Source organism: Hirundo rustica, chromosome 8, assembly GCF_015227805.2.
Source record: "Hirundo rustica isolate bHirRus1 chromosome 8, bHirRus1.pri.v3, whole genome shotgun sequence".
Taxonomy (NCBI): Eukaryota; Metazoa; Chordata; class Aves; order Passeriformes; family Hirundinidae; genus Hirundo; species Hirundo rustica.
The window spans coordinates 22,458,359-22,476,810 of NC_053457.1; the positions used below are offsets into that span (position 1 = coordinate 22,458,359).

Below are 18,452 nucleotides of genomic sequence, written 5' to 3' on the forward strand. Positions count from 1 at the left end.
GTACCACACCCTGCAAACTGTGCGTTTTCCCTCCCTTGACAAGGGTACGGCAGGAGGAAACACAGCTGAATTGCTTGTAATGAAGTCTATAAAAAAACTCCAGTGGTTTTTATGAGTCATTTAAAACATATAATAGGTGTGTCAGAGGTGACATATGAGAAGCAAAGGTTTGTGCACTTTGGCCCTCACCAAAATACTTTCTAGAGGGGGCAAGTGATAAATAAGAGGGATTTTAGTGTCTTTAGATGGAAAACACTGTGCAACTAGGGACACCTTCAATGGGAAGGCAACAAAGATTGTAGCTGTGCTCTAAAAATAGCTATTTTTATGGACTGTTACTAGTAGTACTGTTATTAGTACTACTAATAATTGGAAGAACAACTGGATTGCTGAGGCAGGGGTTTTCATAATTGAAAAAAAAATTCTTTTTTCAGATAGGCCATGCTTCTGAAAAACTTGGCTCCTGGTATTCTGGTCACTAACTGTGCCTTTGTCTGTATCCTTCTCACAGAACAAATGAAGCGATCCTTCTGGCCCTCTATGAAGCTGTTCACTTAAACAGGAATTTCATCACAGTTTTGGCCCAAGTGAGTTTCAGTGGAATGTTTCCCCATTTCTTTGTAGTGGATATCTTGGAAATCACAGAGCCAGAAATGGAATTGGTGGAAGGATATTTTCTTTTGTTTTCCCCTTTATATACTTGTCATAGGATCAGCGTGAAAGAGCAGAAGCGGGCCAGGGAAGAATTTTATAATATACTTCCTGCCTTAACAGTAAATGAGTAGAGTTTTGAGGTCACAGTTCATGTTGAAATTATTAATTTTTGCCACTGAATGGAAAGGGCTGCATGGAGTGCCTTCTGTGCCCTACTGATAGCCCACTTAGTGGGGAGGATGGAGTGAGCAAAGCAGTTGCTGTAGCTCTCAGAGCAAATCACAGTTTTGTTGAGGTTGAGAGAAAGAGGCTGATTCAGCTCCCAGATTGGATGGATGATCCTTTGTGGGCATGCATGGACCGTGTATTGTTGTTGATTTGGGTATTCTTTACTTTACTTTACAATTGACATGTGACAGTTATTTCAAATGTGACTGTGTGTTCAGACTTCCTTGAAGAGCCCAGCCCCTTTGGCATGGGAACCAGTTGTTGGAGCATAGCACTTGTCCCTGGGCTTTTTATGGTGGAGAAGCAGCCTTCTGAGAGGCAGTGAGCTGCTCTGATCACAGATCTCTGGATGCTTTTCTAAATGCTATGTGAGTTTGGAGAGGTGGTTGCTGCTGAGAGGCAGATAATGAGCCTGTGTGATCCAGTGATCGTGCTGAAAGGGTAACCTGATGTATTTAGGAAGACCTTCAGGTTCAGGCTTTTAATTTTGATTTGTAGGTACTCGTAATTGGTGAGAAAAACATCATCAGCAAAACAGTTAACACCTTTCCCCAGTTGATTTGGGTCCTCAGAGTGCAGCCGTACATTGCAGACACTTGGCATGACAGAGGGGACCTTTGGGCGCTCCTGGCAGTAGTGGTGGTGGAGGTCTGATAAGCAGATCTACAACCTCTGAAAAACGCTTTTGTTTCATGGATGGTTAATTTGCTGAGATTCCCTGCTTGTCTTTTCCCAGGTTATTCATTCCTACCCCTTCTCAGAGATTTCTGCTTTCAGTTCTGTGTAATTCCAGCTCAGGCCTTTCTGTGGTCAAGATATTCCTGAGGGAAGAGAAGCATTTTGCAGAGAAAGGAGCAGAGCAGAAAAAGATCAGCTAGAGTAAAAGCTCTTAAAAATAGAAGGATAGACTAGTTACTTGTAAAAGTGATAGTTGAAGCAGCCACTGATCAGTGGGTTGAATTGGTGAACTGATACTCTTGGATAAATTGTCTGTAATGCTTCATTTAAGAGAGGGCAAGGTAGGTCATGTCATGTTGAAAAAAACCTCCTAAAAGCTGATGAATGCTCTTGCCTAAGCTGGTGTCCGTTGCTTGGTGCTGCATGAATGGCTTCCTGCTGCTGTGTGGCTCATGGGGAGAGCAGGGATTCAATTGTGTGGGTATCTGGGGCGTTAAGTGTGTGCTCACCAGCTGTGAGTGCTCGGGTTTGCTGCGTGGTGGCACTCTTGCCTCTCAACTGCCAATTACTCTTCTGGAGAAAGAAGGTAAGCCCCCAAAACCTGTCTAAGGAAATCTGGTTTATGTAAGACTTTCAGTGAAAAATTGTATTTTCAAGCGTAAGTTGGTAGCTGTAGAGATGTAAATTGTTTTTGAGTTGTAGTATGTGTGTCTGTGCTTCCCATAAAATATATACATTTATAGTTGCTCATAAAATGAGATATTCAAAGGCACTGTGGAGGATATCCACTTGTGGAAAATCCTGTGGAACTAACATCAAATCAGCAGTTCTGTATCTTCCCTTTATTTTGAAATTGTGATGATATATTAAGGCAGATGCTACATTTATGTAAAACTTGCCCTATGAAATGGACACTTTGCTTGGCAGCCAGACTCAAAAATAGCATGGCAGATTGCCTACGCTCTCACCAGTGTGGATAGGTCTGGAAGCTTGCAAAGAGTGAAAGTCAAAGCAGTAATTAGGCAGGCAGCTATTAGCAAAGATGAAATGGGGAGACTGACTGACTGATGGAAGCTGAGAGGATCAATAATGATAGTATTATTTATGTTATGCACTGTTTCCCTGCAGTGTCTTTCCTGCAGGGCTTTCCAGTGAGACAGGAAAGTAATAAATTGCCATCATCTTTGAATATGAACAGATGGGGGGCAGGAGCGAGGAGAATTTGCTCTTAGAAGTGAAAGGATCTTGGAGGAAGACTTCAAATGCACATCCTTGTCATGTTTTAGGGGGAATTAGAAACTATTAACATTGTAGGCTTTTGCAAATCTTCTCCTATTCTGCATTAGGGAAGGGCATTTTTTCTGTCTGCTGAGGAGAGCCAGCGCTTTCTGATATGTTTTTTATGTTTTGTGGAGTAGAGAAATTGATGTACAGTTTAATCATTAGACATCCAAAGTCAGGAACCACGGTCTGGCTCTTTGGGGAAGAGGTTGAAATTTTTTGAGACTACGTTTAGTCATATCTATTGTACAAGAGCATGGAACAGTACAAGTAGTGGTCTGTGTTTCTAGTGCCTGGGGAAGCAGTTGACCTGTGCATTTGTGTTTTCTCCTAGAGCCATCCTGAAATGGGCCTGTTGACAGCACCAACGAGCCCAGTTCCAACGACGCCTGTCACTCCACTTGGAACCACGCCACCTTCTTCCGATGGTAAGAAATGTAATGATCTCCTGAGGAGAAGTAATTTAAAACTGTAAAATACCTAGCAAACTATTTTCTGAAGATTGCCACTAATGAGTTCTGTCAGGAGCAGGTGTAAATGGGTGTGACTTGCCTTCCTAAACATGAGCAAGATTCTTTGACTCAAATTTATTTTTATTTTGCCTTGTGCATCGCTCAATGAAATTATGCTGATATTCCTTCTGAAAACAGTACTGCCCCAGTATCTGCATGAAGGTACACCCAGCCCATTAGTTATTCTGTGTAGGCTTTTACTTATAAATATTTCTAGTGTCAGGTCCTTTGCCTGGGATTATTTGTCATTGGAACAGATTTACGGAGAATCGCTGTGGATTCCTGCTTGTCGTTAATGCACTTGTCCTCAGCTTTGAATTAATTGGGATTTGAGTTCAGTCTGGGTGTGGAAGTATTCCTCCCTCTTATTATTGCCTTTTCTTTGATAGGCTTTGTAAAGGACTGCTTACCCTGTGATCTTTCTTCTAAATGAGATGTTATGTGTCCACATAAATATGCTTTGAAATCATCTAAAATAAAACCCTTTCATTTTAAGATACAGATAGATATAGCCTAGTTTAAGAGGAGAAATGAAATGGCTGTTTTCACATACTTTAATGGCATCTGAGCTGAAGAGTGTTTAATGAAGGAACAGAGTCAATTTGAATAGAGCACAGTCTGGAAGTACTTCTGGGGAAAAGCAGCCGGGGTTACTCAGTTATATCAGCTATTCAGGTCATTTGATACCCTAGTTAAAGGATGATCCTCCTCATGGATGGATTCTGTCTGGTTGCCATGGATAACAAAAGCTTCAGAAAAAGAGTCCCCTATGTCTCTGTGTGCATATAACATAAAATGTGGAGGGATGGGCATTTTGTGGGCTTCTGTTCAATGTGTTGATTGCAAATGTATCCACCCCCAAAGCATATTACACAACTGACAGAATTTGTGCTTACCTACATCTACAGCTTGCTTGCACTTTTTTTTTCTTTTTTTTTTTTTTTTTCATTTACCACAAGGCAAAACAAAATCAAAACAAAACCTCCATCCTTCTTTCAGCAGCGGCAGGGTTCTTGTGAAGTTTGAGGCTTCCTGTGGCTTGTAAGGTTACTAAATTTAAGAGAAGGATCTGATCTTAATGTGAAGCAATTACATTGGGAAGCTTGCTTTATTTTTATCTGCTGTCACTTTGTTGATCCCTACAGTGGGATTTTTTTTTTTTTTTGTGGCCTTTGGCTTGGTTTAGTTTAGTGGTGCTGCAGTACTGCTGTTTTAAAGATATGTCAGAATTTTCCTCATTTACTAAGGTCTTACAGCTCAGCTGTAAAATTTGCCTATGGCTGCCAGTTAGCAAGAGGCTTTTTGGCTTTGTAATGAGAAGATTGCTTTCTTTTTACTGCACTAAGAAAAGTGTAGTTGAACTGTTTTCGAGTTACATTAACATGTAGAAATCCATCTATGAATTTCAGGTGCTTTTCTTTTATGCTGTCTGGGATAGAAAATGGGTTCATATTGTGGTTTGAAATTTCTCTGGCTGTTAACCTACAGTGTAAATTAAGACCTTGTAAAGTTTCAAAATGTATGTTAAAAAAGGCCTGTATCATGAACCAGGATAAGCAGCGATGTGTTCTTCAGAGTGATTTCTTCCTTTTTTTTTTTTTTTCCTTTTCTTTTTCAGAAATGAGGCTTTTTCTAGAAACTGTTTATCCATAATATGTAAATCAAGTGTGCCTGTCACCATAGTTATCTAAATGTCAGTTTGCTTACTGTTGTTAAATATTCATTCACTACGTTCATTGTAACAGCTCAAGAAGGATCCACTGGGGATATAAATACATTTTTCAGACTTTTAGCTAAATCTTTGAGCTATTCATAATATTGGGAGTGAGAAAGCTTCCAGTCTCATTGCACAGACTTTGCCAGCAGACATGGCCCATTAGTAATGTGGCAGGAGCCCCGGGTCTTCAAGACTGAATGGACTAAACCAGCTCATGCTTGGGAATGGGCAAACTTTATAACCTAAAAACCCCATTATGATTTTTTTAATGTGATTTGAACAGTGAAGTTACACGAATCTCTTTGACCCGTTGTTTCCAAGTGCTGCAGTTTTGTATTGAAGGTGATTGTGTAATCCTGAGTTCCATGAGAACCTCTGCTGTACTCTGGACCCCAGTGAATGGTTTAAAGAATCCTGTATTTTACTGTTGGCTTGTCTCCTTCACCCTTCTGTGCCTGCCATTGCCCCAGTTGAAGCCTTACTTGCCTCATTACAGGGTTATGAGATATAAGCCTTGAATTTTGAAATGTGTTTTATATTGAAGCAGACTTTTCTCTGAACCAAAATACACTTGTATACAGGATCAAATTACTTCCCCTCAGAGCCCCCAACCTAGTCATCCAACAATCAGATGTAATTCCTCACTTCTTACAAGGTCCAGTCTCATGATAAATACCTTTTTCATTCCTCAAAAGTGAAAAAAGCCTTGAGCATTCTTTAGGACAGGCAGAAAAGAGATTAAATAATACTTAAGATGTATGTACTAGTGATCTGAAGATCTGTTTCCAGTGCAGAGGGAGCTCTGCCTTAGGCTTTGTAGCATGAGAAGAGAGAGACTTTAGTCAATTGTAATTCAACCCATCTATGACCTCCTGAATGTGAGAACCTGTGGGTTTGACCCCCTAGGCAGCCAGAACAGTCATATTATTGTCATGTCAGGACAGTTGCATAGAGCTGGAAAAGGTCACAGCCTAGTGCCCTGTGCTTGCAGGCACATTGAATTTATCAAGCTCTGACTAAATCTGTTAAACTTGTTTCCCAGTAATTTCTGTAGGGGGGCGGTTTCAGCATCTTGTTCCTTGGTTAGAAATATTCAACTTTGCAACCTGGATCTCTTGTCAATTCATACCCACTTATCGTGGTGTTAAGCCTCCCTTGAAACAAAGGTCACTCTTCCTCACGTGTTGGTTTACTCACCTCTGTGTTTTGCTTTCTCACAAGAAGGGTACTCTGTTCTTCTGATCAACATACTAGCCTTGTTCAAGTGTAAGTTTATCCTCTTTGAACATGGCTTCTGCAAAATTATGTACAGTGTTTGAGACCTTGTGCAGGGTATTACAGTGTTTGTGTCCCTGCTGGAAGTGCATTTCTGGATATATGTTGTAGAACTGGACTCTTGAGCCCTTCATGTTGGTAGCTTGTCATCTCATGATAGGATAATGGTATTTTGTTTGCAGCTGATGAGCTCTCAGCTTGCCATGGAAATAAATCCCCGAATTCCTGACCCTATGGTTTGCGTTGTTTAATTTCATCTTGTATTTATTTTCTCTTCTTGTTTTTATCCCATTCTTTGTGTGTAGTCTGATACTCCTCTGTGTTTACATGTCTCAAATTTCTGCCATTAGCAGGTTCATTAGCAAGCAACTGTTTCTTATGTCCAGGTCACGCAGAAAAAAAAAAAGACTATTCTCTAAACTGATGTCTACAGAATTGAAGCAGTAATTTTTTCTCGGACCAGTAATTTCTCTGATTTTATCATGTTTGCCAGATCTTTGATGTACATAAAATTTTTTATGGGTTCCCACCTATTTTGGGGTCCCACCTGTTTCCTTCACTTTTAACTTTTTTTATACTTAACTGTATTAAGTGCTTTACTGAAGTGTTTCTAGGCTAGCTCCATCAGTTTGGGGATTTTTTTTGTCTGAGCTGCTTTATCTTGAATGATGTCAGACTTACCTGGCAGGATCTGCATGATGCATGTTTCTCACTGGTCTTTCTCCTCCCTTTCAATATTTCCTGTAAAGCTTTTCAGTTGGAAAGGCAGAGAATGGCCCTTTAGGACAGCTCAGGCTCAGTCATCAGTAAAAATGTGGCTCAGTCGCATGACAGAGGCTGGGCAGCTCATAAACTCACTGCTTCAGATGGTGCATGGGGAATGAATGAGGAGGCACATCGTGCAATTAGCTGAGCAAATGAAATAGCTCCTTGTAAAGTCTAAGGCAGATGATGTCCACTGTTAAGGTGTCAAAAGTACACCTGGTGTCCCAGAGAAATGCCAATGAGCTGCTGCGGGTGTGGGAAGTGCATTTCTGCTCCCTGCTGGGTTGAGATGTATCTAGCACAAGCTGTGACTGCTTTTGCTTCTTGATTTTTACAAAGCTTCTGTTTCTGCCTTCCTTTTCTCTCTCTTTGGCTGTTCGATAATTGTTACATGGTGTCTTGTGTGTTGCTTCTGCAAAGAGAGACTGTTGTTGAGAGGGAAGAATGGAATTGACACAGACCTTTTGGAATGAACATTTCAAAATTGCTGAAACAGAGAGGGACCTTTTCTGGGCACGTCTCTTTACAAAATGAGAATTGTGTGACTGTTATCTGTGCTGCTTGTAAGAATTAATTGGATATCCGTGCAAATACCCAGATTTCCCTAGGCTGGGGATGTTGATGAGTGCTAAAACAGTGAGCTCATCTCCCCGAGGAGAGCAGGGGCAGGACAGTGAAGGGTATCACTTTGTAGGGTACCCCAGGCTGTGCTTTGAGCAGGGGAAATGGTCTCTGAGGGAGTGGTACCAGTCCTCATAACAAAAGCTTTCCTGGGTGGTCATGGAGGAGGAGGTCAGGTGGTCCTGCAGGTAGGCTGATCTTACCCCAGACCCATGAGTCTATGTCTTTGTCCTCTGTATGGTTATTTATTGTATTTGTGTAGGCTAAATGTGTCTTATCTGCTTTGTTCCAGTTATAAGCTCTGCAGAGCTGCCTTTGGATGCTGATGTGCAAACTAGCAACCTGCTGATAACCTTCTTGAAGTACAGCTCAATTGTGATGCAGGACACAAAAGGTGAGTTCTGTGGATGGAGCATACAGTGCTTCTAAAGTCAAGAGGCCACAAAGAACATGCCTAGTGACTCCAGAAAGAGGAGTGGAATCTCTATAAAAAGATTGAAGATTTTAAGATTTTTGAAAAAATTAAGTGATTTCTTATTGTGAGGTAAGACTTATGAAAGTAGGAGAGACTTAATGCTGGCAGGAGAGATGTCAAGTATGGAAATAATGTAATAACAAATGATAATACCTAGTAACCAAGCTTGTCTATATGCTGAAGGTGTGAGTAGATCTGATTCACAGCTGTCTGTCAGAGAGGGGAAGTCTGAGACCAGAGAACTCTATTTTTAAGAACACTTAGAAAGTGACACAGGGGGTAAAGCTCAGCATTAGAAGAAAATACTTCCTTTATCCTTTGGTTAAACAGGTAGCTCTGTAATTATAAATAGGACAGCAGCAACTTAGACTGCACTGGCAGTAATTTGCCTGAGAAATTATCTTTCTGTGTTGTGCTTTTTGTTTCTCCTGTAGTTCTGTGGGGGTTAATTTCAGCTTGCTGGGTTTGAAGTATTGCTTAATCTCCTGCTCAGGGTACCCAAGGGTGCTGTTTTGCCCAGTGGTTATACATGCAGGACCAAAGTGTGAACATAACAAGTGATCTTTGCACCGTATTTCAGCCTGTTACCGACTTTTGCTGTTAAGTTAGACATAACAACAGAAATATGAGTATATCTGCAGAGTATGATACATCAATTACTGAATTTCATGATTACTTCACGTTGAATAAGAAAGCAGTCAGTTTCCTTTTATCTACTAGCTTGCAGTGAAATTGTGTTTTGCTGTCTTGCTCTTGTTAGTAAGCAGGCTAGTTGAAGGAAAAATAATAATTGAAATTAGGACCAAAAGGAACTTCATGCACCCCTATCTGGTTTTGGCTGGGACAGAGTTAATTTTCTTCTTAGTATCTGGTACAGTGCCTTGATTTTGGATTCAGTATGAGAATGACATTGGTAACACACTGATATTTTGGTTCTGGCTAAGTAGTGCTAACCCTATGTTAAGGACTTTTCAGTTGTCTCGTGCTCTGCCAGTGAGGAGGTGCACAAAAAGCAGGGGAGGAGCATGGCCAGGATAGGTGACCTGAATTTGCCAAAGGGATATTCCACATTACAGAATGTCATGCCCAGTATATAAACTGGGGGACTTACCCCAAAGGGGACAATTGCTGTTTGGGGATGGGATGGGCAGCAGGCAGCGAGCAATCCTATCATGAACTGTGTTGTGCATCACTTGTTTCTCTTTGCTTCTGTTACCCTCTCTGTCTGCTGATGATTATCATGATTATGGTGATGAGGTTTCAGCTATTAAGTTGTTCTTATCTCAACCCACATGATTTACCTTTTATTTCCAATTCCTCTCCCCACTGTGGGGAGAGTAGAAGCATTGTGAGTGATTGAGCAGCTGCATGGTACTTAATTCCTGTCAGGGGTTAAACCACAACTCCTTGGAACCAAGGCAGAATCAGGTTTACCTGAATCTTTTCTCAGAGATATTGCTGCCAGGTTGGATGAAGATACTGTGATAGTGGAGCACCGTTTTCACACTATCCATTCCAGTGTTTAACTGTCCTTATTGTGAGAAAGCTTTGTGTGCTTCCTAAATTCTATGCTGTGATTTAAATTAATTGCTGGTTATCTTCTCCAAGATAGATATTGAGAATGGATCATTTATTTTTTCTATGTGTCAGCCCTTACGTATTTGAAGCCTGCTTTTATGTTTCCTATTGCTTTTGTCTTTTGAACTAAACCACATCAATCTTGGCTCAGTCATTTTAATAGATTGCACACATGAGGAGGACTTACCAGCTTTTCCTAAGGTCTGTTTTGCTGATCCAGGACTCTGATGGAACAATTTTATGTTTTTCAATGTAACTTCAGCACTTATCATCGCTGTGATGTGGAAAGTCTGCACAGGGCCTTGGAAACGGCCACAATGGATTAGTTTCAGATAGAATGAAATCTGATAAAGGGGATTCCTTACTAAACAAGCCAGTGAGAGATGGGTTTATTGTGTTATGAGACAGGAGTTGATGTTTTTCTTTCTTTGCTTCGGTTCTAGCTTGTGTAAGGTCAGAAATTTGTGCAGCTGATAGACCTCCTTCCCACCATAGTAGTTCACGGCAGTGAGCTCCACTGATTGATCATTTAAAAAGTGTGCCTTCCAAACTAATACTTACTAATTCTAGTGGGTATATTCCTGACCTTATGTTTCGATTATAGATGGAGCACTTCCTAATTTTTTTTTTCTTGTATAAGATCAAGCATGGAACAGAGTGCCCAGGGATGTGCTTGAGTCACAGTCCTGAAGGTGTTTAAAAGACATGTACATGTGGCAGTTAGGGACATGGTTTCCTGGGAGACTGGCGGTGCTGGATTTACGATTAGACTCCATGATCTTAAAGGTCTGTTCTAGCCTGAACAATTCTATGCTTCTGTGTGACACCAATATAGCAAGAAGATTGAATAATTCTAATTTACTCCATGTGTCTTGGGACAGGTGGGAACACTTGGAGGGGAAACTGGTTTGTTCCACATCCAGGACTAGACAGTTGCCTCGGTCTTGTCCCAGAGAGCATAATTTAATAGATTGTGCTTGCTAGGCCCTTCTCTTCTCTCTTGTGTCAGTCAGAGGCAGCTGCCTTGGGAGAAGCAAAACCTCTGTGTCATTTTCTCCCATCTGCAAAACAGGTTTCGTACTGATACACCTCCCTGTAGAAAGTGCTCTGCTTTGTTGCTTTAATGAAGGTTGCTGTGAAAATATGGAGTGTGTGTGCAAGTAACTGCTTGCATAGCTGCCACTTAGCTCTTGCAAACTGTCTGATGTTCACAATACACTGGCAGAGGGCAGAGTTCATGGTGTGAAGCAGGAGCCTTTACAGCATGATCTCCAGAGAGAGCAGTGGAAGCAGCACCTACAGAAATAACAGGGAGGCCTTCCAATATAAAAATAACAAGACTCTTGTGTATCAGTTTTATTCTAGGTCATTTCCCCTTTTTGATGGAGTACAAAACTTCACACTTACATATTTTAGCTGAGGTAAGGAGATGGGAAACTTTTAACTCTCCCATTCCAAAATTCCTCTTTATCTTAGTGCTGCAAGATGAAATCAGCACACTTCAGGGCATGTCTTGTTAGTAAATATCTGTCCCTGAGCAGGATAGAAAGGAAAACAAAAGACGTGTCAAACTAGACAGAACAGCTAGCTAAGCCCATTCTGTCTGTTTTTATAATTACCATATACACACCAGCTAGCATTTGTTCATAAAAGTCACCTGCAAAGAAGAGATTTGCCTGGTGCTGTCTTCTGCTTTATATGAAAGTGTGTCTGACTGTTTCAGATATCCCTCTCCTTTGAGTCTGACTCTAAGGGAGGTATCTGGGATGGCGTGTTTAGTAGTCCTGTGCTTTAGAGGAGCTGTTGGAAATCTTGGGAATGTACAATGTTAAGCCTCCTCAGAATTTAGTTGTCAGTATGTTGTTTTTTGTTGGTTTATTTTTGTGGGGTTTGGGGGTGTGTGGTCTGAGTGCATTGTTTTTTAGAATGAAGATGTTTAAATGTGCTTGATTGGACAGTGCCTTCTACATCCTGATCTTACCTGGCTCTGCTTTGAGCAAGGATTGAACCGGAGGTTTATTCTGTGTTACCCCATGACTATATGTATCTTGGGTTTTTTTATATTAAAGATTAAAACTGAGAGGAGTTTTAAACAATCCAAATAAAAATTGCTTTCTTCTGCCTTAGTCCCTCTGTTTTGCTCCAGCTGTCATTCAAGGCAAAAGCTGTTTGAAGTTGTGAGATGAATAAGAACTTGTGGAACGTGAACAGGGTGAAACTCTTGGCTTAAAATGCTAAGTCTTTGCAGACTCCTTTCTTTCATGGTTTTGCAAAGAGCAAAGTAGGTCGTGTCTCTCAGTATTGGGGTTAAAACTTGGAACTTAGAGCATAATGTCAGCAGTTATTTTGCTCCACAGTGCTGTGCCTCTGTGAAAGCTTTGCTGCTTGTTTCATAACCTACAGCAAAGGTGATGTTTTGCTTTGCACCTTGTCTAAGAGCAGGAACAGTGTGTCTCTGCTGTGACAGAAAGGCAGTATTTAGAGTATCTGTGGAAGTAAAACTGAATGAGACAGAAGCCCAGCAGATAGTTACAATGCTGTTGGAAGTTCAAATCTGAACCTTTGCTCTTGGTGCAGACTGGTGACAGTCAGGTGGGATTTAGTGGCCTGGCTGGAGGATGAGTGCTTAATGAGAGTAGACTATTAGCTATCATGGAAGAAGTAGGGCTATGGAGAATCTCCAAGCTGGGCTTTCCTTTTGCTGTAACAGCTGTCTTGCTCTTCAGCCTTGCCAGGCTCACGGAGGACTTGTTTTTTTCTCCTTTGCAGATGAGCACCGGCTGCACAGTGGCAAGCTGTGCCTCATTATCCTGACATGCATAGCAGAGGTAGGTTTCTCTCGTGAAGCTGCTCAGCAGATGGTGTGATACAGGGCTCTGTCCACCTGCCTCCTTGGAGCAGGAGCTGAATATCCACAGTGGTACTGAGTGGTGAGGTCCTCAGGCACTTACTGGTTGCTAATAGACTTGATGCAGTACTGTTAAAGTTGACTTGAAACTTGAAAATTGGATCATCTTATTGGAGTTAGCCAACCCCTGGGGAAGAGGAGAAAAAAAGAGTGAACCTAAGCCTTTTCTGTCTTAGCTTTTGAGTGACCCTGTGGTGTAGCTTTTAGATGAGTAATGTGCTAATGGCTTTCAGCTCTGTGCTGTTCATGGTAAACACAGGCTGTGCCATATCCCTTCTGCCAAAGAAGGATACAAGAAGGAAAGTAGGTCACGTGTTTGTAGGTCCCTACAAGCAAGACAAGAGGCAGATGTGGTAGTAGAGTGAGAAAGCAGCATCACAGAGCTATGTCAGCAGTCCTGGCTGAATGTGGCCCTGTCTCGTGGGGAGTGTGTTCTAATGGCTGACTGATGTCCTGAATGATGGTTGTGTTTGTGTGGCATTTACATTTTGCTTTCTTGCAAGTAAAGACCTTTCCTTCCTAAAGAATAAAAGCAGTGAGGTTGATAGCAAGTGTAAGGATTCTGTAGTAATGTTTCTTAAGGGTGCAGCCTGAAAACTAATCATCTGCATTTTAAATTTTTCTAATTAAATGGTTTTGGCACTTGTTCTTCAGGAGGATGCATAGATAACACAAGATAAGAAATTCTCTTCCTGCATAACAAGGGCATTCTTTGGTTCTGACATTAAATAGGGGATATATTTATTACCTATTCTGGCTGTGCATTATCTGGAGAAGCCTCTTTAATTTAGAGGTGGTCTTGGAATGAGATTTGTTTGAGGGGTGGAACAGCTCATAAACCTATCTGCTAGTACTGCAGTAGCTTCTGGCATCAAAATGCCAATTTAAACCTTTACCCACAGAGTCACAGAACTGGTGTGCTGGAGAACCACCTCTTATATTATACACCTGGAGCACTTGTTAAACTTGTGCCACCATGGTGTGTAGAGTCCAGAGTTTAAATGAGCTGAGGGGGAGAAAGACTGAACTACTGCTTGTTTTGTTAGCAACTTATTTTTCTAAAGTGGAATTGGGGTCAGGAGGGGTTTACTTTCGTGACTGGAAATATGGGTGGGACAAGAGGGAATGGACGGGTGGCTTTTTAACTTTATGGTTGTATCTTGGGAGTTTTACACTGAAACACATGTGATTTGAAAGGCAACTGTGGGGTGCTGGGCTTTTCATATCTCCTCCCTTTTCAATAGGATCAGTATGCTAATGCTTTTCTACATGATGACAACATGAATTTTCGTGTAAACCTACACAGAATGGTGAGTGTTTTCCTCCAGATTGTTTTCTCTTTAGGATGCAGACGCAGAGGATTTGAGTATGTATGAAAAGTATATGTTGAAAATTGTGTCACAGACATCTAACCTACATTGCTAAGGCATGTGGAAATACTGTCAGAAATGCAGTAGTTGCGGAATAATTTTTAAATTGCTCTCGGAATGTCTCCATTCTTCAAAGAACAAGGAGCTCCTTGCCCTGACAGTGAATTCAGAGGCCTGTGTGGCTGGGGAGGAGCTGTGTATTACAAGGTCTCTGAGGAAATCAGTGATAGGGGGAACTTTGTGCTTTAACCTTCAGCAAGCATTAGCCCTCATGTGATACATAATAGCCAGCTGGAGACACTGAGTGCTCTTGTTCGGCTTAGGCCTCATTCTGGGTGGAATAATTCACTTTCAGGGCGGAAACTATTTTTTCCAGAGCTTTTTCCTTTGATGGGAGTGTCCTTACCTGGCTCATGAGACTCTGTAGTTACAAGTAGCTTGAGTGGTTTTTCTAACTTGCTGCATTCTTGTCTTTGTGGTGCTGGCAAGTTCCGCCTCATCTGACAGTGAAGCAGCCCTTGAAAGTCGCTCACTGCTCAAGAAAGAAACAAACATCTTAGTTTATGGAGACCATATTGCAAGAATGCTAGTCATTGCCCCTTAACAACAGATTTGCCATCCAGTTACCCCTTCTGGTCTGTTACAATGAACACCAAAGCCATTGACTGCTGTACACACTGTTAAGAATGCCCATCAGACTTCTGATCAGAAACAAATCAATCAGTATGTTAAACAAGTGGGAGGATTTGCTGTGTGGTTTGTTTTTGTCTTGGGGTCCCTCCCCTCAGCAGAACAGTGGCCTCCAGCCACACAGCTAGAGAAACAAACCCCCAGTATCAGCGTGCTGGAAAGCAGGCACGATTTTGCTCCAGCCAAGGCCTTTAGGGTTAATACGTGTGTAAGATGGCAGCTAGAGAAAAAGACAAAAGGAAGCCTGTACTGATGGTGCTGTTTGCTTGAAAAAATACAGTTATACACAGGCTGTCACTTCAGGCTTCTGCTGACTTCTTTTCACCTTTGTGTGTTTGAAGCCGATGAGACATCGGAAGAAAGCAGCAGACAAGAACCTGCCCTGTCGCCCGCTGGTGTGTGCAGTGCTCGGTGAGTGTTGTCAGAGCACGTGTGTGCTTGTGGCTCCTGAAGCATCTCTTGTTGAGCAATAGAAATATGAGATTTGAGGATTAAATGGAGCAGTGTGGACTTACAAGAAGGACAATTACATACTCAAGATGTTTCCAGCAATCCATGCCCATCTTTGTACATGGCCGCCCCTTAGACAAATCCAAGACTGCAGCTCTGTAGCAATAAACCCTGTGTACATTTGCAGAAAGTTTTGCAGACACCACTTGGCCCATCTGACTTGAGTTTTTAACAACAGGGAGGGCAGGTGATTAATAAATTCAGTTTAGGTGAGTGTAGTAGCAGCGACAGGTACTTTGTAGGTGATATGATGATGGCAAACCTATGGTTCACAAAAACATATTTGTGAACATGTTTGCTGGGCATTGAACCTTTTCTGAGTCCAAAAAAGCCAGGAATGTTAATAGCTAGGACTGGTTTTGCCTGTGGATACGGAGGCGTAGTTGAAAGCTTTTCATGCAGCACATGATTAAGTTGTGACTCTCGTTACTGTGGAGGCCAACAGCACATATGGGTTCAGAAATGGCTGGAGCCTGGATCCCTGAATGGCTGTTCAGCCTGATGGTATAGAGGCAGTCTTAGACTTGAGCGTTTTCGAACATGATTGTTGAAGCCGAGGCACAACAGCTGCATGAAGATTCTTTCTAGAGCTATCAGATTTCATACACTCTTCACCAACACTGTTTTTAGTCACTATTGAGTCACGCTGCTGGGCTGTTGCTGCCCTAGGAGGCTACAGCTCACAGTTATTACCAGCAGCTTAGTATAAGCATTTCATCCTGGAGTTGAGTTGAACACACCCCCACACACGTTCAGTTGTCATTGATTACCTTCTCTCAATTGTATTTCTATACTCTTTGCCTCATATCTTCACACTGGAAGCCCTTAAATGTTAGACGCATTTCTCTTGTTTTCTTTTTTCCCCAAATTAATCTTGAGCAGAAGCTTGGCCTATGTTGAGATCAAACTAGCTTTACTTGCTTCAGAATTTGTTGTAGGAAAAATAGGTGTTATTTCCAGTGTCTCTTTAAGTAACATCTAGGTTGTGCATTGTTTCTGGCAAGAATAATTTTCTAAAATGTGCTTCTTAATGGAATTTTCCATTAGTGACATATGAGAGCAATTCTAAACATCAGAATTCATGGTATAGTCTTTATTTGACTAACAGTGGGGGAAACCATATGGGGAAGCAATGCCTGAAAGCAAATTACAGTATGTACAGCAAACTACAGTGTGTAGTTTATTTTCTAGTTCTAGCAAATGTTTAATGTTCTTTAGACCAAACAAACAAAAAAGTGAAATCGCTTTCATCTAAGCAGGGCTATTGTCTGGTTGAGATAGGTAGGTGGGGCAGTTTGACTTCCTTGTAGTCTACTAAAAGTTAACAGTAGCCAGCTCAATACTTACTTTGTAATTTTCTTTCCTGTCAGATTTGATGGTGGAATTCATTGTAACACACATGATGAAAGAATTTCCTATGGATCTCTATGTGTAAGTGTCTGTGGGGTAACTCACTGTGATTTCATTTGAAGTTTGAATTTAGGTAGAATCCTGCTTGTAGAGCAATCTTCTGGCTGAAATAACGTTTTGTGGCTGGTGGGGAGCAGGATGGCTTTTCATGAACTCTTCCAGTAGCTTTTTCTACTTCAAAAATCCTCTGTGTGCCAGAAAATTGAAAGCAATTCAATTTCAGACTGTTTTCCTAATCTACTTGATCTAACACAAAGAGCTTTTCAGTCTAAAAGAAGTTGCATAACACAGAGTCATTGCAACAGTCTCCACTTCCCAGAAGATGAATCTTGGTCTAGAAACAGAAAAGAGTTTTGAAAAAGCGAGGATGACTGACATGAGGCCTGGAAGGCAGTGTGGAGAGGGAGGTTGGGTTCAGCCTGAAATAGCCTGCTAGGCAGCAAGGGGTAAACTTAGCAATGGGCAAAAAGGAGACAAGAGGACAGAGCTACTCCTGAGCACTCCATGTGTCCCACAGGGGCTTCTCCAGTGCTTTGTACTGCTTTAGCCTGGAGGGCAGAAGTAGGATTTAGACAGTTTGTTGGGTTTGCTCTGACTGTTTGTACAGTGCTGAATTTCCCCAAGGCGTGAACAGCACTATATTCTGTAGGGAAGAGAAAGACACATAGGATGTTTTCCCTTAAGGTAACTTTTCAGCATATTCTGGTTTTGCCCAAATAACCTTGCAATTACAGTGCCTTTTCAAGGGTTGTGCAGTTCAATTGAGATTGTGAGGATTTTTTTTTTTTTTTTAATGACAATTACAGAACTATTTGTAGGTGGGTGTAATGCTCTGGAGTTTCTTAAGAAAGGTAGGAAATGCTTGGACTCAAAAACAACATCATATCTAGAAACCCCATAACGCTAGAAATAATGAGCAGTAACAGCCATCAGTGGACATTTGTATCCATTCATTTTGGCATGTTTGTGCAGTCCTTTTGCTGTATTCCTGTCTGAAGCCATCCCATAGCAGGCACAGTTATTGCAGGCAAAGTGGGTGTTTTGAATACACGTGTAGTGTCATACTTTTCTGCAGTACATTTAAGAGGTAACAATGTGAAGCTGCTCAAGACTGGGCATATTAATATTTAAAAGGTAAATCCAGGTTGCTTAGACTAAGGGTACTTTTTGTCCATTATGTGTATTATGAATCCTTAGCATGAAACTTAAAAAACAGAAGCAGCCCACCAGGATGGATAACTTCATAATGTGACTTAGAGCCAAGCAGATACAGAGGTGAAAAGGTGCTGGGCATTGTCCAGTACCAGCAAAATCAGAAATAGGAGGTTTCTTCCCATAAGAATTGCTGTTCTTGATCTGAAGATAGCTGTCAATCCTAGCTGGTTTGCTTCCTTTTCTTGGTTGAATTTATGAGAATCCAATTTGAAGTGCAACACTTAATGTCGTGCTCAGCGATTATAAATAGTTTTACCTTTATTCAAAGTTAGTTTCAGTTCCTACCTCATTGTGGTATTTTTGGGATTATCTATGGGTCTGAAAAGAATAATGTACTCCTTCTGCATGTTTTTTGCTACAGCCTTGTTTTTAAAGCCTTGTCTTGAACTTTTCACCTAATTTTGAATAAATCCCATGCAAATTTTTCGAATTTGATTTCTCCGTGTTTATCCGATGTGCACTGTCTTTCATCAGTATCTTTTCAGAAACGTGTGGGTTTTAATGAGATAATACGTTTTTGAGAAACAGGAATTCGGGGGAAAAGGGATTTTTCTTTTTTTGTATT

At 41.3% G+C, this 18,452-nt stretch overlaps 1 protein-coding gene across 8 annotated transcripts in view; it reads left to right on the forward strand.

The window, feature by feature from the left end:
• ARMH3 (armadillo like helical domain containing 3) overlaps positions 1–18,452 on the forward strand; it is a 122,629-nt gene that overhangs the window by 19,610 nt on the left and 84,567 nt on the right. For 6 of the 8 annotated variants that reach the window (XM_040071558.2, XM_040071563.2, XM_040071559.1 and 3 more), the window contains exons 13-19: positions 512–587; positions 3,176–3,269; positions 8,024–8,125; positions 12,554–12,612; positions 13,937–14,002; positions 15,094–15,163; positions 16,633–16,693. In XM_040071558.2, coding sequence (XP_039927492.1) covers positions 512–587; positions 3,176–3,269; positions 8,024–8,125; positions 12,554–12,612; positions 13,937–14,002; positions 15,094–15,163; positions 16,633–16,693 — 528 coding nt within the window. The remainder of the gene's footprint in view (positions 1–511; positions 588–3,175; positions 3,270–8,023; positions 8,126–12,553; positions 12,613–13,936; positions 14,003–15,093; positions 15,164–16,632; positions 16,694–18,452) is intronic. The other 2 variants (XM_040071564.2, XM_040071565.1) reach the window with 1 other exon arrangement.